Here is a 20596-nt window from a genome sequence, read left to right on the forward strand (position 1 = left end):
CAGACCTGTGCATGGGAGGGGAGGGGTGTCCTGGGCACAGTCGAAGGGCAGGCCAACTGGCTGTTTACTGGCGTGGAGAGATGAGGCAGATCTGGAAGTCCAGATCATTCCTACCCATTAGGCCTGGGAATGTAGCTGGAAGGTACCAGTCCAAGAAGGGCAAACTTCAGAGATGCCAGCCAGAGGGGAACTGCCAGCTGGCCAGCCACAAGCCTCTGGGTTCCAAGGTCATTGGCATTTAAAAACCGCCTTTATGTTCTACCTCCTCCATGAAAAAACATTTTTTTAATTAAAAAAAAAACAGGCCATAAAAGAAACAACAGAGAAACAGTAGCCTCTTCTTGACTTTTGCTGTTCCGTAACTAGTACCCCCTTGAACAGGGAACAGTTAGTTAGGGTCTTAGTTATCAGCGTAAGGCACATCGCTGCTGATATTCCTGTCAAGAGCAAGTGGAAGAGACTTTGCAAAGCCTCCTGTGGGGTGTGTGCAGTCCCTGTCTTACAGTTACTTTTCAACCCTGTGAATTTTCTAAAAGGGATCACGAGGGCAAAGGATGTTTATCTGTGGAAACAGAAACTGAAGGAAGCAGGCAGGGGCCTGGAGGGGAGTGTTATCCAGAGCAAGAAGGGGGGCACGGAACCAGAGGGGAAGGTTGGAGCACCCCCTTTGCTGACTGGGGAACTGGTGGGGGGTGGTGACTCCTAAGGGGAGGAGACAATAGCAGCTTCTGCTGGTGGCTGAGGAGGGGGGCAGGGAGGGAATGGAGCAGCCCTGGGGAATTTACACCTTTGGCAAGGTGAATGGGCCCTAGGGCAGCCCTGGAGGGCGGGGAGCTGGGCGGCCCCGGGGGAGGGGACGTGGAGGAAAGCCGGCGGGGGTGGGGGGGTTGGGGGGGGGTAGGGCGCAGAGCCACCACAGCCTGAGCATGGAGGCCAAGGCCGCCTGCAGAGTCACAGGTGAGGGGATCACTGGTGTCCGGTGTCAATGGCTGGGCTGATCTGCAAACCCAGACTGTGAGCCAGCAGCATGGAGGCCCAGGCACTTCCCGGGGTTGGCACTGGGCACTGCCAGCGGAGCACCTGTCACCACTGGGAAAGTCTGGGTTGGGGGGGAGCAGGGACAGGGGACCACAGCAAGGGTCTGGGCCTCAGCTCTCCTGGGACCCCCTGGCCTCTGCAGCGTGAACCTGAACTTGGAGGACTCTGCTGTCCCCTGACCTTGGCGGCCTTGTCTGAAAGAGGAGCCATGCAGAAGAGGGACCCTTGGCCTGGGGGGGGGGCTGGGTTTTAACTCCCACCCAAGCCTGCTTCGCCTATGGCTCCCCAGGATTGGATCATGCCAAGTCTGAATCAGAAAGATTCCCAAAGGGGGTCCCCCCTGCCCCACCAAGGAAGCAAGATTTGGTGAAGAGCAGAGTGGAGTGGTGGTGGGGTGCTGAGAAGGCAATGCCTCTTTATCTCCTCTATGAGCCGACACGCCCATCCTCTCCTCCTGGTCCAGAGGCAGGGGGACACTGTTGCCCCTACGTGCTTGTCCAGCCTTAGGTGCTCTGTGTGTAAGTAAGCCCAGCCAGCCACTTCCGGCACCAGGGCAGAGGCTCCATTGCCCACCGCCTGCTTTCCAGGAGTGAGAGGAGGGGAGGCAGCAGACTGATTGGATTTCCTTACACATCCTCCAGGAAGTTCTGACTGCTCAGAGATGGAGACAGGGATGCATGTTTATTTGTTTATTCATTCACGTGTGTGCTATTTCACTGCTGATATATTCCTTGTATTTCTTTCTGGAATATGGGCAGGGTGCATGGGGAGGGAGGGTATTGCCAGCTTGTGTGTCAGGCAAAGAAAGAAAAGCAACTGACTCTTGGTCACACCTGCACAATGGAAGCAGCTCTGGCCACTTGGGAACTGGCTGTACAGAAAAAAAAAATTCATGTGTTGTTTTTATTATTATTATTTCTACCAGGGTTAATTCTGGGGTTCTGTGCCTCCACCATGAATCTACCCCTCCTGGTGGCCATTTTTAAACTTCTGTTGACAGGTCAGAGAGAAATTGAGAGGGGGAGGGAGAGACAGAGAGAACCTGCAGCACTGCTTCACCACTCGTGAAGCTTCCCCCCAAAGATGGGGAGCTGGGGCTCTCCTTATGCCCTGTAACATGTATTCTCAACCAGGTGTGCCACTACCCTGGCCCAATATGTTATTATTATTATTAGTGTTAATATTTTGCTATCTTTATTTATTTGGCAGAGACAGCCTGATGTCAAGAGGGAAGGAGGGGTAGAGAGGAAGAGAGACAGAGACACCTGCAGACCTGCTTCACTATTCGTGAAGCTTTTCCCCTGCAGGTTCTCACTCACATGTATGCTCAACCAGGTGTGCCACCACCCAGCCCCATGTGTTATTATTTTTAAAGTGAGAGACAGAGCCCACCCCCTCCCTTCGACCACTGACACTGCTCTCTCTGTTTTACTCTGTCTTATTTTTCTGTAGGGCTGGGAATGTGCAAGGCACACACTGTTCCAGAGAGCCACCGCCAGGCCCCTAGAAATGTCACAGATATTTTGAACACGTAGCAAGTCTGCACACAGGGCCACCTCATTCGTGCTGTCCTCTTTCCCCTCTGCCAGAGACTGGCAGCAGAAGCTGGAGAGTCGTTCTAGCTGTGGTCTTAACCTGCTCTCACTGGGGGAGAGTAATGGGACTTTCATCCTCTGATCAAGTGTACTTGGGCCTCAAAGCTAGAGAGGTGTGTGTGTGTGTGTGTGTGTGTGTGTTTGTGTGTGTTTTGCAGGCTTCACTCTCGCTTTTACAGTTGCCAGTGGCCCAGGTGACACACAGCAGTGGCACATTAACCACTACCACATGTGCTGGCACCGAGTGGGAGGGAGTTTCATGTAGCTGAATGTCTGCCCACTGGAGCCCGGGCAAACCGTGTCCAAGTAGGACCCTTTTTCCCATCAGCCAGAAAACATTACACTAGGAACTCTGGACTCATTCTTGGTCATGTCTCCCATCCCCCTCTTAGCATTAGGGTAACATGGGGCAAGGCCATGTGACAGTCCCCCAAGAGTTGAATTCTGTCTCTGCATGAGGCTGGCCTTGATGGAGAAGGGGGAGCTTTCCAAAGGGGCTTTGGCAATGGGTCTTATATTGAAAGATAAGGCATAGGGTCTCATGCATAGTCCCCACCCCCAGCTCCTGTCTTCCTTCTCTCCTCTCTCTCTCTCTCTCTCTCTCTGAGTGTGTATGTGCTCTCGATTTTCCCAGTGCCAAGGACCTTCTTAGCTTCCACCAGACCATCTTTTGCTGTCATTTCAGCTTGTAGAGTAGCGGCAGGAAGAAGAAAGTCACACACAGCCCAGCACCGTTCGTTACTCCTTTCATCCTCTACCTTGAACACTGGAACCGTCACCCTACCCTTTGCTTGACAGAACCCTCTGCTGGGTCCACCGTGCCATTCACAGTAGCCCAGAGCAAGGCGCTCCTCTGGTTCCTTTCTTCCTGTTTGCACATGGAGTTGAAGCATTTAGGAGAATTGCCCATTTTATGAGCTCCATTGAGGGAAAGAGCTAGAGTCTGGCACCTTAGACCACTTGGCCCTCCTGACACTCTAGTGAGTTAAGGAAGCCGGCTTAGTGTGCCAGTTCTGAAAAGGCAGATGTGGAGGGGCTCACACCGATGACAGTTATGCAGAACTTTCCAGACAGGAAAGCTAGCAAGTCAAGAGGGGGCTGAACATGGCTCTGCAAGGTTGGACTGGGAGGAACAGGCAAAGGGGCCACCAGTAAGAAAAGGACTCTTGGGGAAGAAGGAGACATGATCCAGTGTGGGCAGGATGGTTCCTGAAGGCTTCAGGGCATTAGAACCAGTGACCTGGAATGTAGGAAGGATCCCAGTGGAAGAGTGGAGAAAGGCAAGTGGTTGCATGAGCTTTGTTGGGGGCCCTGGTGACAGAGGAGAGAGCCTGGGCAGAGCAGTCTCTGGGAACAGGGTGAGGAGAGGGCCTGAGGACGTGGGCAAGGAGGCCAGAGAGACAAGTTCTGACAACCCAGTCAAGACATGGACCCAATGGAAAAGAGCAGGAAGAAAGGAGCCCTGCGGCTGCAGGGGACATAACCCCACCTGGTTATCTTACCAGGCTTCTATGCCTGAGGTTCCCAGTTCAGTGCCCTGCAGTGCATGTACCAGAGTGATGTTCTGATATATCTCTCAACCTCCCTCTCTCTCTCCTCCCCCTCCACATGAAATTCTCTTTTTCAAACGTAATAAATAAAACCTTGAAAAATAACCTTTAGGGAGTCAGGCAGTAGCGCAGTGGGTTAAGCGCAGGTGGCGCAAAGCGCAAGGACCGGCATAAGGATCCCGGTTTGAGCCCCCAGCTCCCCAACTGCAGGGGAGTCGCTTCACAGGCAGTGAAGTAGGTCTGCAGGTGTCTGTCTTTCTCTGCCCCTCTCTGTCTTCCCTTCCTCTCTCCATTTCTCTCTGTCCTATCCAACAACGATGACATTAATAACTACAACAATAAAACAAGGACAACAAAAAGGAATAAATATTTTTTAAAAAAGAAAAATAACCTTTAAAAATTAAATCTCAGCTCTCTTGGGTCTGTTCTTGTTCAGATGTGGAAGGGTCCCATGAGGGGAAAGGTGGACTTGGCAAGTCTAGGGGAGAGAGAGGGTTTTGAGTTCTTGGGGAACCAGACCTCCTGCATGGAACGGCCAGACATGGTATGAAGATTCAAGTCTCAGTCACTAAGCATCTCTGTCACCCTGAGCACTTTCCACATCTTCCTCTGAAGGAGAGGAAAGGGACTAGATGATCTGGAAGAATCCACTTGGCTGTGAAGTTTGTCTGTCTCTTCTCCCAACCCTACTGGAATCTCTCTGAGGGCAGGACCCCACTGGCCTTTCTGTCCTGGTCACCTGTCCAGTTTCCTTCAGGGTCAGCTGGAAGATTTTTCCTTTTGTGTAAATCAGGTTTACCTGAGTGTGTGCTTGTTTACTCAGGCCTCTCTCTCTTTCGGCCAGGGTTCTGGTCACCCCATTTCCTGGCATGTCTTTCCAGGGATCCAGTTCCTCCTGGGTATTTTGTATGCCCTCCCCATCTGCTGGGCTGTGACTCCTTGCTACGTAACAGTGCCAGACACACTAGAGAGTTCTAGTTCACCCCCTCCCATGCCCATTCCTAGACATCAAGTGTTGTAAGATTTGTTTTTTTTCCTTGATAGAGTAAGAGAGAGTGAAAAAGACCACAGCATCAAAGCTTCCTTCAATGCATTGGGAGCCTGGCTTGGCCTTGAACCTGGGATGCACACCTAACAGAGTAGTTACTGTCCAGGTGAGCTATACTGCGGCCCAAACGTTGTACTATAGCTGCACTGAAGGGCCATCTCAGAGCTGGGCGGTGGCACACCTGGTTGATTGCCCATGTTAGTGAGCAAGGACTCGGGTTGAAACCCCCGGTCCCCACATGCAGGGGGCAATGTTTTATGAGCATTGAAGCAGTGCTGCAGCTGTCTTTCGGTCTCCCTTCTCTCCCTTTGCCCTCTCAACTTCTCTCTGTCCTATTAAATAAAATACATACTTAAAAGAAAAAAAAAGGTAGGTGGGGTGTTTCCACTGCTGGAGGCTGGGTCAGAGATGCCTGGTGTCCCCAACTACTGCAGGATTCTGTTGTGGCCTGGCAGGTGGGGTGAATGACCAGGCAGGCTGGATAGTGGTGTCTTTCTGACCTTTGAAACGCTAATGTGGTGCCTGGCTGGCTGGCCTTGGCCTGGCTCCTGACAGCAGCTGGCTCCAGGCTGCTCTGCCAACATTCTTGTGAGCTCAGCCCTGAGGGTGGCAGTAGTCAACCCACCTACCCATGTCTGCTGGCTTCAGTGCCACAGAAAGATGTTCTGGGGCAAGTTGAGTGGTCAGAGGCCCTTGTTGTCACATGAGGTATCTGGGTTGATGGGGTCTGGGCTGTGTGTGGGCAGTTGGGGGTTCCATTGAGTGAGTGTGGGCAGCAGCTGCAGGCCTGAGGCCTTTGCTGCAAGCTCATTAGCACACGACAGCTGTGGGTTACACAGCTGGGGGTTACAAACGCCATGCCTCCTAGTGAGACAAGCCTGCTGGGGGTGCTTCTTTTCCAAGGTTAGTGATCAGCAGCTTGGGCTGGGAGTGGGATCCCCAGTGTGTGAATTCCAAGACCACCCTGCTGAAATCCAGGCCTGTCCTCACCCCTTCCACCTCTGTTCCCCATGCTGTCTCCTTTCCTGCCCCATTCTCTGCCCCCCTGGCAGACATCTCCCACCAAGCTCTGTCCATTTTCTGCACAACCTCAGCTTCATGGCCTGCTTACGCCGTTGCCCGTGGGCTGTGGAGGGAGAGGAACCTTCCATGCTTCTCTGTTCCTGCAAAGCAGGTCAGCTGTGGGGGCCACTGGGAACCACCCTCAGACTGAAGGCTTACGGGGGGCACTTGGGCAGAAGGTCTCAGGGGGGCGGCACCTCCCACGCTTGTGGACAGAGGACAGGATTCCTGGGTTGCCATCCCTCCTTAGACGCTGGGTTTCTTTGATTTACTGGAACTGAGATAGACGTGTTTTTCTTGGAAACCTGGTCACTAACCATCACAGGCCAATTCCACTTATAGGGAGAGGGAACACCACATTCCTTTCTTCATTGCCTTTGCCTTTTGGTGAAATAAACGCCCATCAATATCTTTGGATCTCCTTGGGTGGTAGATGTTTGAGAAGCCCAAGTGGAATTATCTTTTTTTTTAAAATTTCTTTATTGGGGGATTAATGTTTTACATTCAACAGTAAACATACTAGTTTGTACATGCATAACATTTCTCAGTTTTCCACATAATAATACAACCCCCACTAGGTCCTCTGTCATCTTTTTTGGACCTGTATCCCCCCACCCCCACCCCAGAGTCTTTTACTTTGGTGCAACACATCAGCTCCAGTTCAGGTTCTACTTGTGTTTTCTCCTCTGATTTTTTTTTGCCTCCAGGTTTATTACTGGGGATAGGTGGTGCCTGCACTATGAATCCACTGCTTTGGTGGCCATTTTTTCCATTTCTTTCTTTCTTCTTCTTTTTAATTTTTATCTTTATTTATTGGGTAGAGACAGCCAGAAATCAAGACGGAAGGGCATGGTAGAGAGGGAGAGAGACAGAGAGACACCTGCAGCACTGCTTCACCACTCACAAAGCTTTCCCCCTGCAGGTGGGGGACCGGGGACTCGAACCCAGGTCCTTGCACATTATAATATGCGTGCTTAACCAGGTGTGCCACCACCCGCCCTCCTCCTCTTCTTCTTCTTCTCCTCCTCCTCCTCTTCCTCCTCCTTCCCCTTCTCCTTCTCCTTCTTCTTCTCAATTGATAGGACAGATAGAAATTGAGAGGGGAGGGAGATGCAGAGAGGGAGAAAGAAAGATAGACACCTGCAGCACTGCTTCATTGCTTGCAAAGTGGCCCCTTTCAGGTGGGGGAATGGGGGCTTGAACCTGGGTCCTTGCACATGGTAATATGTGTGCTTAACCAGGTGCACCACCTCCCACCCCTTCCCTTCCCTTCCCCCCAAGTGGAATCTTCACCATGGTGGGACCCTCCCTTTCACACACAGTCTCTGCACCTCTGTTAGACTATACTCAGTGCCTGAATTTGGGTATGGGTGTGTATCTGGGGAGAGAAGGAGATAAGATGCCCAAATAGTGCACTATCCTTGTTTACTCCTTGTGACCTTTATGTTATCCAACTAGTGATGTCTGGAGTGCTTGTGAGGTATCAGTCATACTGGGCTTCTCAGAGAGCCTTGAGAAATATCACCAGTGGTGTGTGGTCCCTGGCATGATATCAGTGACTTGAGATTCTATAGTCGGTAAGATGGTGACTATGCTGGCAGAAGGTTCTGGACTTGAGTCCCCAGTCCCACCTCTAACTGATGCCCTCTGCTTGAATTCTATTTCCATTTTTGAAAAAGGAAAAAAAAAAAAAACCCTGGGGGTGGGGATTAGTGGTTTGTGGTTTATTAACTTCAAAGGGTTCATATCAGTTTCAGACAAGGGTAAGGTGAGAAAACCCTCAGTGACCAGGAAAACACTCAGCCAGTGTCAGGTGTGCAGGGTGTGACCTCATGTGAGAACACACCTCTCTTTCTCTACTTTTCCTTCCAGCTAAAAGCTTAGGAGCTTTGTTCTGCAGAAGGCCAGATACCAACTTCCTTTTACTAGTTCCTGAATTTAATACCAAGGGTGTCCTGACCTTGATGAACAGTTTGCGATTCTTTATCCGATTTTCAGTCTGATTCAAGTGGAGTCCAACATTTGGACTCACAGTAAACCTTTGGCCGCTGGAAGCCACTGTTCTGTGAACATCACTGGTGAGCTGAAGGCACATCATCTTCTCCCTCAGTCTCCGTGCTTGCTGGTAGAAGGAGTCAAACTCCACACCAGCTCACTCTGGAACTGGGTCGCAGGGGATCAGAGCTAGTGGCTTTTGGTGAAACAGTTGGGCATTGTGTCAGGTAGAGACCCATCATTTCTCTCCAAGAGAGGGAAATGCCAGCTGTGGGTTAGATGAGCGCTGATCAAGTCCATTCACAGCCAGGATTTCTGGTGAAGTTCTGGGAACTCTCACACTGTGACCAATGTGTCCATCATGGTGTTAGGGGGCTTGATTTCTCTCTAGTTGTGAGCTAGGGGGTTTTGGATTTCACCTGCATACTGGACCTGCCCCACATGTTGCCTGGTGGTTTTTTGTTTTTAATTTTTTTTTAAATTAAAAATTTTTTTATACCCACCATGGTTTCCTTGGGGCTCAAAACCTGGAAGACAAATCTTCTAAACTCCTAGTGGTCATTCCCCCATGCCACTCCCCTTTCTTTCTTTTTCTCTTTCTTTGTTAGGACAGAGAGAAATTAAGGTGGAGGGTTACAGAGAGGGAGAGAGGAAAAGAGACACCAGCAGACCTGCTTCTCTACTCCGGAGGTTTCCCTCCTGCAGGTGGGGTGCTGGGGCTTGACCCTGGTCCTGGAGCAGGGCAGGTGTGCCACTGCCTTGCCCACCTCCCCCTTTATTTGTTATTTTTTTATTATCTTCATTTATTTATTAGATAGAGACTGCCAGAAATCGAGACAAAAGGAAGTGATAGAAAGGCAGAGAGATAGACACTTGCAACAGTACTTCACCACATGCAAAGCTTTCTCCCTGCAGGTGGGGACTGAGGGCTTGAACCTGGGTCCTTGAGCACTGTAACATTGCAGTCAACCAGGTGTGCCACCACCCAATCCCTTCCCCCTTTATCATTTGTTTATTTGTTTATTTATTTATTTATTTTTAACAAGTTCTTGGTCTGTTACATTCAGGATACAAAGAGTTGGGCTTCTGGAGTTCCTAGCATGGGCCACTTCTTTCCTGGCAGAGGTTAGACAGATAGGGCATAGAACTGGGGAGCCCGTGGGAGATGGGAAGGGGTGTCAGTTCAGGGGCAGGGGTCCTGCAGTGGCCTCCAGGGGAGGACTCTTCCACTGTCATTCACAAGTCAGCCACTAGAGATACTTTTCTCCCTTTTGTCTCAAAGGAGGCTCCATATTTGTCCCCAAATGTGACAGTGTCTTTGCTGCAAGAGGAATAACATGTCTCGGCTCTACTTCATCTCCTTTTGAAGGATTCATGGCAGGGGGAGAAGACATATATATATATATATATATATATATATATATATATATATATATTATTTTATTTATTTATTTTTTTTTACAAAAGTCTTTGTGGCATTTGCCTGCAACTAAGATGCATCAACACTTGGCTTACAAGACCTTCATATTAGAAGCAATTAGGATTACATAAACCCATGTGTGGGTGGCACACTAAGTCATCTGCATATTTCTCTGTCTCAGGTTTGGGACAAGTGATTTATTCTCAGCCAAGGCAGTGACAAGCTATGAGCTGGCCAGCACTAAATATGTGATCACAGAGCAACAGGCTCACCATCAATTAGTGGGGAGCAAAACCTTCCCGTCACCACCTGCGGGCCTTCCTAGTGCTATCCCCTCCCCAACAGCTTTGTTTAGCTGCTCCCCGGATTCCAACATATTCTGCATTCTGTCTTCCAACCCACCTTGCATTCGCTGCTAAGAATTTGTTGGCAACCAGATGCTCTTTGGGGGCCGGATGGCAGTGCATTGGGTTGAAAGCACACATTACCATGTGCAAGGACCGGGTTCAAGCTCCTGGTCTCCACCTGCAGGGGGGCAAGCTTCAGGAGAGGTAAAGCAGATCTGCAAGTATCTGTCTGCCTCTCTCCCTCTCTATCATCCCCTGTCCCCTCTCAATTTCTATCTGTCCTATTGAATAAAGAAGAAAAAAAGTGTGTGTGTGGGGGGGGAGGAATGGCCACCTGGAGCAGTGGATTCCTGTAAGGCACTAAGCCCCAAGATAACCCAGGTGGCAAATAAATCAATCAGATGCTCTTCCAAAAAGACAACAGAAATACCCCAGTGTGTGTGTCTGTTCCCCTTCTGTGCCCTGTGCCCTGCGCAGAAGACAACCCCCCCTTTCCCTTGATCTCAGAGGTCAGGTTTTTGCACATTTGTCCTCTGTCTTCACGTGTGGCTCCTCCAGCCCTGACATGATATCAGTGTCTTGGGCCTGTTTTGTCAACTGACGCTTATTCTGCAATCGGGATTTCCTCGTATCAGTGAGTTGGAGAAAAGGCACACTGGATTTGGCAAATTCCAGTCTGGTGGTAGAGTGCATGCCTTGTGTGTTTGGGGCCCTGTGTTCAACCCCTGGCAGCCCCCCCCCCCCCCACACACACACACCAAAGACAAATTCCATTGCTACAAGGGTCCTATGCTCCACTTATGCCCTGCTTGCCGAGAAGTGTGGGGCGGCTCATGCAGCCCACCCATCCCCAGGCTAACTGGGCTCAGAAGCCCTCTGCGCTGAGAGTCCTGTGCTGACCTGGGCAAACCCTGGCACAACTGAAGTGACTTCACAAACCTCAGACTCCTTGACGCTAAATAAATGCCCAGTGATGTCTAGCAAAACTGCAGGTGTTTTGCACCCTACGTGACAGCCCCTCTTTGGCTTGCTTGTGTTTTATTTTATTTTTTTTTCCTTTTCTCACCCTTGTTTATCGTCCTTGTTGATGTTATTGCTGTCATCGTTGTTGGATAGGAGAGAGAGAAATGGAGAGAGGAGGGGAAGACAGAGGGGGGAGAGAAAGATAGACACCTGCAGACCTGCTTCACTGCTTGTGAAGTGACCCCCCTGCAGGTGGGGAGCTGGGGGCTCAAACCGGGATCCTTACGCCAGTCCTTGCGCTTCACAACATGTGCACTTAATCCGCTGCACCACTGCCCGACCCCTGGCTTGCTTGTGTTCTACAATGCCAGGCAGGGCCTTTCCCAAGCTCTATCCCACCACTACCCCCCCACCCCCCGGCTGGATTTTTTCCATTCTTTTATTTACTTATTTATTTACTTATTTATTTTTAGTTCAGCATTACAGAGATCAGGGAGTGGCCACAGCATCCATCCCACCCCCACTAGCACCCACACCCAGGGAGCTTCCTCTGGTGCTATGGTACTTCCTATGTGTGTTGTGATAATTGGTGCATGGCAGGGTGCACCACAGGCCAGCTGAGCTCTTTCCTGGTACCTGCAATAGCCCACTTAAAAAGAAAGTGAGCCTGGGGCTGGATGGTGGTTACATGCAGAAGGACCGGAGTTCAAGCCCCTGGTTCACACCTCCAGAGAGAGAAACTTCGAGTACAGTGAAGCAGGTCTGTACTTGTCTCTTTTTCTCTCCCCCTCTCTGTCTCTCCCTTCTCAAATTTTCTCTGTATCTACTTAAAATAAACAAATAAACTTTAAAAAAAAATAAACATGATCATTCTTCAAGTTAAAGGTAATTCTCAGAGCATCCTATGGAAGTTAACTCTTTTTAAAAATATTTATATTCTTTTAAAATTTTTTTATCTTTATTTTATTTACTGGGTAGAGACAGCCAGAAATCAAGGGAGTGATAGAAAGGGAGAGACAGACACCTGCAACACTGCTTCACCACTTGTAAAGCATTCCCTCTGCAGGTGGGGACTGGGGGACTCGAACCTGGGTCCTTGTGCACTATAACATGTGCACTCAACCAGGTGCACCACCACCCAGCCCTGCGGTTAACTCAGGACTGAACATCTTGGGGTACTGGGGTGCTGAGCTCACCCCCTTATATGCAAGCATATATATATATATTTTTTATCGCCACAGGGTTATCATTAGGACTCGATGTCTGCACACAAATTCATCACTTCTGGAGGCTATTTGTTTTTCTTTCCTTTAATTTTTTATTTATTATTTGTTGGGCATATAAAGGAATTGAGAGGGAATGGGGAGATAAAGAGGGAGAGAAAGGGGAGAGAGAGAGAAAGAGAGAGGCCTGCAGCACTGCTTCACCACTCAAGAAGCTTTCCCCCTGTAGGTGGGGACGAAGAGCTTGAACTTGGCCCTCGTGCACTGTCACGTGAGCACCAAAACCTGCCCCAGCCTCTTTTTTATCTTTATTTATTGGACAGAGATAACTAGAAATCAAGAGGGTAGGGGGAGATAGAGAGGGAGAGAGACAGAGAGATACCTGCAGCCCTGCTTCACCACTCACAAAGCTTTCCCCCTGCAGGTGGGGACAAGAGGCTTGAACCTGGGTCCTTGTGCACTGTAATGTGTGCACTAACTGGGTGTGCCACCACCTGGCCCCAGCCTCTTTAAATTTGATAGGATAGAAATTGAGAGGGGAGACGGAGATAGGGAGAGAGAAAGAGGGACACTTATAGCACTTGCTTCACGGCTTGTGACACTGCCCCCCTGCAGGTGGGGACTGGGGGCTTGAACCAGGTGCTTGTGCATAGTAACGTGTGTGCTCAGCTGGGTGCACTACTGCTTATACTAATCTTCTCTAGAAAGAAAACAGATTTGGGGGAGTCTGGCGGTAGCGCAGCGGGTTAAGCACACATGGGGCAAAGCACAAGGACTGGCATAAGGATCATGGTTTGAGCCCCTGGCTCTCCTGCAGGGAAGTCACAAGCGGTGAAGCAGGTCTGCAGGTGTCTTTCTCTCCCCCTCTCTGTCTTCCCCTCCTCTCTCCATTTCTCTCTGTCTAACCAACAACAATGACATCAATAACAGCAACAACAATAATTACAATAATAAAACAGTGGTAACAAAAGGGAATAAATAAAAGAAAAGAAAACAGGAGTCAGGCAGTAGCGCAGCGGGTTAAGCACACATGGCACAAAGCGCAAGGACCGGCATAAGGATTCTGGTTCGAGCCCCTGGCTCCCCACCTGCAGGGGAGTCAATTCACAGGCAGTGAAGCAGGTCTGCAAGTGTCTGTCTTTCTCTCTCCCTCTCTGTCTTCCCCTCCTCCCTCCATTTCTCTGTCCTATCCAGCAACGACAACATCAATAATAACTACAACAATAAAATAAATAAATGGGGTTTAAAAAACAAGAAAACAGATTTGGGGGCTGGGCTGTGGCACAGCAGATTAAGCACACATGACATGAAGTGCAAGGACCTGCATAAGGATCCCGGTTCGAGCCCCTGACTCCTCACCTCGGGGGGGGGGGGGGCGTCTCTTCACAGGCGGTGGAACAGGTCTACAGGTATCTTTCTCTCCTCCCTCTGTCTTCCTGTCCTCTCTTGATTTCTCTCTGTCCTATCCAACAACAACAATGATAAACAACAAGGGCAACAAAAGGGAAAAGTAGCCTCCAGGAACAGTGGATTCTTAGTGTAGGCACTGAGTCCCAGCAATAACCCTGGAAGCAAAAAAAAAAGAAAGAAAGAAAACAGATTTTTAGCACAAGCAAACAAAAACATCATCACATCACATATTAAAACAAAAGAAGAAAGAAGGAAAGAAAAAACAAACTCCTGAAAATTCTGTAACAGTGAACTCTGCTCTCAAGTAGAAAGTTATATTATACGTTTTATGTTTTTTTTTTTGTTTTGTTTGCCTCCAAAGTTATTGCTGGGGCTCGGTGCCTGCCCCAGGAATCCACTGCTCCTGGAGGCTATTCCTTTCCCCTTCGTTGCCCTTATTGTTTTATTGTTGTGGTTATTATTGTTGTTGTTATTGATGTCATTGTTGTTGGACAGGACAGAGAGAAATGGAGACAGGAGGGGAAGACAGAGAGGGGGAGAGAAAGAATGACGCCTGCAGACCTGCTTCACTGCCCGTGAAGCGACCCCCCTGCATGTGGGAGAGGCGGGGGCTCAAACCAGCATCCTTGCACTAGTCCTTGTGCTTCTTGTGCCATGTGCGCTTAACCGGCTATGCTACCAGCCAACCCCTGTAAGTTTTATATTCTTAAAATGCTTTCCGCATATCGTAAGAAGTGAGAATTGTTCTTACTGTCATTCAGGGGTGACAGTTCACATTGACACACACACACACACACAAACCACTGTAAGTAAACTCAGCCTTTCCAGTACCACTACGCAGTGTCCTTACTGAGGAACTTTCCCTTAAGTCCAAATTCTTAAAAGTAATATTTAAAATACCAAAATGAAGGACATGGGGAGGTCAGGCAGTAATGCACTGGGTTAAGCGCACATAGTGCCCAGTTCAGGGACTGGTGTAAGGGTCCTGGTTCTAGCTCCCAGCTCCCCACCTGTAGGGGGGTCGCTTCACAAATGGTAAAGCAGGTCTGCAGGTGTCTATTTTTCTCTCCCCTTCTCTGTCTCCCCCCCTCGATTTCTCTCTGTCCTATCCAACAATGGCAATGGGGAAAAAAAAGAAGACTGCCAGGACCAGTGGATTTGTAGTGCAGGCATTGAGCCCCAGTGATAACCCAGGAGGCAAAATAAAATAAAATAAAATAAAATAAAATAAAATAAAATAAATACATGTCCTTTTTTGTGGTGAGGTCGAATCTGGAGAAAATGTCAATGATAATAAATCAATGAGCAGAGTGTCAACACTTTCCAATGCTTCATTAATTAGCTTTGCTTTTTACATAGAGATAATCAGAGTGTGCTGGGAAAGCTTTGTGGCATTAACCTTTTCCCCCCACTGCTTTCTGGCCAGTTGGCTGATGGGTTGTGGGTGCCAGGCGGTGGCTTGGGAAGGGGGTAGCAGGCCTCTCACGCTCCCAGTGAAAGTGTGCTTGGATGGGTCCTGAGATCTTAAATGGTTGGCATGTTTTTCTTCCATGAGTGCTTTAAGACGTGCCACTCTTTTGCTTCGCAGACTCCAGAAACATATGTTGAGAGTGAATTCTTCAACTGGGGTTCACCAGGGGATTTCAGTATCTTCACAGTTTGAAGTGAACTATCATTTCAACAGTGTACCTTTTTTTTTTTAATCTTTTTTTTTTCTTTTCCACTCGGGTGGTCCCAGAGAGACGTTTTACAGGGTACTGAAAAGATAGCCTTCTCTGGGCTCTGAGAAATTATTTCCTGTTTGGTTCAGACCGTGACCGCCTGCTAGCATCTCACATCTGGAAGCCCCTGCCTTGCGTCACTGTTGTACGGCCCCCAGGCCTCCAGCATGTGGGAAACACTGGGGAGTCCTTCTTGTTTACTTCCCAGAGACCTCCGCCCAGCCTGCTCAGATGTTGCTGCTGCGCTTTTAGGGGAGAAGGCTGGTGGGAGGGGCTGCTGCTTTCTTCCCCCGGAGCAGGGTGTGCCTGTGTGCTCAGACCTCTTGGGTTGCATACAGGCCTTGGCTCTTGGTGTTAGTGTGTGTTTGGGGGTTTCCTTTCCTCCTAAACTGGATGGGGGTGTCTTTCTGTCTTTTCTACGATCCAGAGGAGGCTCAACCCCAGGTTAGGGGGGACATTTTTCCTTTTGGAGGAGAGGATGACAATATCTTTCTTCCAAGAGGGCATTGGATGATTCCCTTGACTCCCACTGCTGGGGCTGGGTGCCTGCACTACAAATCCATTGCTCCTGCCATTTTTTCTTTCTATTCTTTCTTTTTTCTTTTCTTTCTTTCTTTTTTTGTTTTTGATAGGACAGAAAAATTGAGAGGGAGGGGAAGATAGAGAGGGCCAGAAAAAGACACCTGCAGACCTGCTTCACCGCTTGTAAAGTGACCCCCCCTACGGGTGGGGGCCCAAACCAGGATCCTTGCATGGGTCCTGGCGCTTCTAACTATGTGTGCTTAACCCAGTGCACCACTGCCTGGCCCCCAAGTAACTCATTTTTTCACTCTTTCCAGAAAACAAACTTAAACATATTTTGTGTACTAGAGGAGCCCCCTAGCCTTTCTGATGGTAAACTTTTCCCAGAGAGGAGAGCACCAATTCAAACTGATAAGGAGGCAGGGAGATGGCACCTTCAGTAGCTGGTACATATATCGTACCATGCTGGAAGCCCCCAGGTTTGAACCCCAGCACCACATGGAGCATCACTTGGCACCAGGAGAAGCTCCCTGGGAGAGAAGAGAAAGAGAGAGAGAGGAGGGGGGGAGAGAGGAAGAGAGAATGAATGAATGAATGGTAAATGAATGAATTCTGGGCTTCACTCTTGTACATGCAGTGCCAGGGATCTAATAGTAACCGCAAGCATAAAAGCTCAGGGCTTCACCAGTGCAGCCATCTCTATGGCCTTAGAATGGGGATTCTCAGAGGAGGCTGGGAAGCTGATATTTCCGTGTGTGTGTGTGTGTGTGTGTGTGTGTTGTCTTATCTTTTTGGTGGAGGAAGAGGAGGAGGAGGAGGAGAGAGGAGGTGGAGAAAGTAAAGGTATAGGAAGAGACGGAGAGGAGAGAAGGGAGGGGAGAAGAAGAAAGAGATGAGGAGGAGGGAGAGGAAGGGGTGGTAGAGGAAGTAAAGGCACAGGAGGAAAAGGGAAGAGAGAAAGAGATGGAGGAAGAGGAAGTGGAGAAGGAGGACGACAACGACATCCCTGCCTCTATGGTAGGCCCAGTAAGGAAGTCAGATTTGGGGTCCCCAGAAGGGGAGCAGGTGTCTGAGCTCCTCTCTGCTCCAGCCTGTGGCTTCCAGGCTAAACCCAAGCACAGGCTGTGTGTCTGAATATGCAGAGAGAGAGTTTACTGTCAACGTGTGTGCTGAGGTGGGCCATGGGATGGGAGGTTCGGACGTGGCGTCACTGCACGTGGACAGGATGTTTATAGGAGACTGGGGGGCTCTGCGAGCTGCCTGTGTGTGTGTGTGGGGAGGGGGTGAGCTCATGGAATGGCAGCACAGGCTGGGTTTTGTGAAGCTCAGCAAAGCGCCAGCCATCCAACCATCTCAGCTCTCAGGTGCCTGTTGGTGGCAGTGCTGGCTCCCTTCTTGTGTGGGCGCCGCAGGGGCCTTGGCACTCAGAGATAACCCCAGAAGACAGCGAGCGAGTTCCATCTAGGTGCTCGGCCAAAGGGGTCTCCCAGCCATTGTCGACCTTCTCTCTAAGGTCAGAGCGACACGGGGTCACCCCAGTTTCTGTTCCCTTCTCAGGCTGTTACCCCGTGGACATTCTGGAAGATGACCCCAAAGGGCTTCAAGCAGCGGCCCTGGCTTACCACGCCAGGCTCGGGGCCGGCACAGGAGAAGTGTTCTCCCTGCCCACCGGGGAACAGGTGAGTGTGTCCTTGCCCACCAGGGCACAGCCAGCCTCACTGAATCCTTTACTTCTCATGGGAAGGTTGAACTCTACCTTCTGCTACTGGGTGAGAACTTTTTATCTTGCCACCAATTTACCCCATGATAAACTCACCACTCCTGGTGGTCATTTTCTTTTTCTTTTCGATAGAGACAGAAAGATATTAAGAGGAAGGGGGGAGACAGAGAGAAAGAAAGAGAGAGATTTCTGCGGCATGGCTCCACTGTTCACGAACTCCCTCACCCCCACCGCCACCCCCACAAGTGAAGACCAGGGGACTTGAACCCGGGTCCTTGCACATGGTAATGCATGCACTCTACTGGGTATCTTTCTTTCTTTCTTTTTTTTTTTTTTTTGCCTGTGCCTGGCCCCTTCACCAATTTTTTTTTTTTTTTTGTCTCCAGGGTTATTGCTGGGGCTCGGTGCCTGCACCATGAATCCACTGCTCACGGAGGCCATTTTTCCCCCTTTGTTGCCATGGTTGTTTTATAGTTGTGGTTATTATCGTTCTTATTGATGTCATTGTTGTTGGATAGGACAGAGAGATGGAGAGAGGAGGGGAAGACAGGGGCAGAGAAAGATAGACACCTGCAGACCTGCTTCACCTCCTGTGAAGCGACTCCCCTGCAGGTGGGGAGCTGGGGGCTCGAACTGGGATCCTTATGCCGGTCCTTGAGCTTTGTGCCGCATGCTCTTAACCCACTACGCTACTGCCTGACTCCCTATATATCACTTTTTATATACAAGTATAATATATTTAAATTTTCTCCTTCATTTAAATGATAGCATCTTTGATGCCTCAGCCTGTGTTTTCCATTTATCTTGAACTCTATTCACGTGAAATCTTGAAAAAAGCCTTGTAAAAAACTCTAGCATAAACCTTGGTACATACAAAACGCTCAATAAATTTTATGTGTCACAGAGAATAAAATCAAAATATTTCATACAATAAGACATTGGGGGAGAGAGAGAAAGCTTAGTGTCCCTGCAAAGAACAGGGACCATTCTCAGATATTCAGCACTGATAAGAAAGCATTTTGAATATAAACTGAGAAAGAGAAATCAAAGAAAGCTGTTAGGTTATGAGTGAAATTAAAAAATATATATACGACTTTTAAGAGCTCCCCTCTCTTTGCAGTCAGTAGAAACAGAATTAGGTGAGTCCTAGGCTGTCCCTAAGTCACTCAACTGTCCTTTCTGATTTGAGGCTGATCCACTGGAAGAGACCAGATTGTCTAGTTCTTATACTTGGGAGGTGTCACTTGGGCATAAATGGTTACTCTCCTGCACATAGTTGTTTGAGAAAGATTATGTTTTCACTGTTCTTAAGTCGGACAAGTGGCTTATCCGACTTAAGTACAGTGTGGCTTCCTTGACATTTTGGAGACTTTCAATTAGAATTAATTCCTAAAAAATAACCTGTTTTTCCAAGGGGCAGTTCAGCCTCTTTGATCAGCCCGGGAAGGTGGCCACACCTACGCGCTTCTGGCGGCCCCTAGTGGCAATTCAGCCGGAACCGCAAACAGGCTCTAACTCAGGTTTCTTTTTTTTTTTCCCTTTTTTTGGCGACAGAGGGGGCAGGTGGGTAGCGGACTCAGGCCCAGCGTGGGAAATGCTGGGTAATCCGAGAAACTGAGTGAAGCACAAGGGCAGTTCTAAGATATCCCAGGATCCAGTTTCAGTCATCTGTTTGTAGTTCATGCTTTTTTTTTTTTTTTTTGGTGGATTAAATTGTTTCAAAAACCCAACATAACATAACATTAAACACAGCGAATGCTTATAGTTTCAGCAACGATATGATGAAATAAGAGAGCTACTGAAATCAAGCTATTCTGTGTGATAGACATGTGGACATGACTTAACACCTCTGTTTCTTCATCACTGCACAGATGACCATGTGCAAGGACCCTGGGTTGAGCCCTTCCTGCCCCCTGCCCTGGGGAAGCTTTATGAGCTGTGAAGCAGGTCTGCAGGTGTCTCTCTATCTCTCTCCCTCTCTATCTTCCCCTCCCCCTCTCCATTTCTCTCTGTCCTATCAAAACAAAATAGAAAAAAGGGGAGGAGGCAAGAAATGGTCCTTAGTAGTGATGGAGTTGTAGTGCCAGCACCAAGCCCAGCAATAACCCTGGCAGCAACTAGAAAAATAATTCAATTCAGTTTACTGTTTTATTATATGATAGAGATTAGAGAGGGAGGGAGGGAGGGAGAGAGAGAGAGAGAGAACTCCAGTGCACTGCTCAGCTCTGGTTTATGCTGGTACTGGGGATTGAACTTGGGACCTCAGATATGCAAGACTATTTTGTGTAAGTATTATGCTATCTCCCCGGCCATGTTTCCTCATCTTCTAAAACAGAACATTTTATGATGGGGGAGGTGGCTTTGAAGGCAGAGTGGAACCTCTGCATGCCTGAGGGCCAGGAGGAAGCTCCCCGTTGCCATCTGGGGCTCAGACCCGGGGCCTCACACATAGAGAGTCTGCACTTTCCCGGGAGAGCAACCTCCCAGCACCTCAAGATGTCTGCCTTTATTTACCCACAGCCTGTCCATCTAACCCCGGTGTTCAGTTCTCTTTCACAGACACTGCGCCCCTTAGTTGCTAAGTGATTTTCCTGTTCCCTGGCTGATGTCCCAAGCAAACTCGGGTCTTTATGATTTTTCCCAGGTGAAACTTGAGGCTTCATCTCTTTGCTTCTGCCCTGTACATCGTGACGACCCTCAGCACCAAATCCTGGTCCTGGTCAGTCCCCGGAACACAAAGACAGGTGGGTGACTCTCACTGGTCTCAGAACGCAGGGCCTCTGAAGTGGGTGCTTGACAATGAGAGGAAACAGCCCCAGGAAGTGCCGGACTGAGCTCATGCACTCAGCACAGAACAACATCAGGGCAGGAGTGGGCAGGGATGCAGAGGTGTGTTGTTGCTGTTTCTGCTAATTGACACATTTTGATTTTTGTTGTGAAAGACACTTGAGGCGGTGAGTGAGATAGTCCAACCCCCAGAGT

At 49.2% G+C, this 20596-nt stretch overlaps 1 protein-coding gene across 1 annotated transcript; it reads left to right on the top strand.

Moving 5' to 3' along the window:
• The first annotated feature begins 905 nt into the window (after positions 1–905).
• Positions 906–20385, top strand: LOC132532441 (protein FAM169B-like). Its single transcript, XM_060179639.1, has 3 exons — positions 906–957; positions 17452–17573; positions 20259–20385. Exons 1-3 carry the CDS (start codon positions 927–929, stop codon positions 20364–20366), a joined length of 261 nt encoding a protein of 86 aa, XP_060035622.1. The 5' UTR covers positions 906–926; the 3' UTR covers positions 20367–20385.
• Positions 20386–20596: the final 211 nt, after the last annotated feature.

Source organism: Erinaceus europaeus, chromosome 20 (assembly GCF_950295315.1).
Source record: "Erinaceus europaeus chromosome 20, mEriEur2.1, whole genome shotgun sequence".
NCBI lineage: Eukaryota > Metazoa > Chordata > Mammalia > Eulipotyphla > Erinaceidae > Erinaceus > Erinaceus europaeus.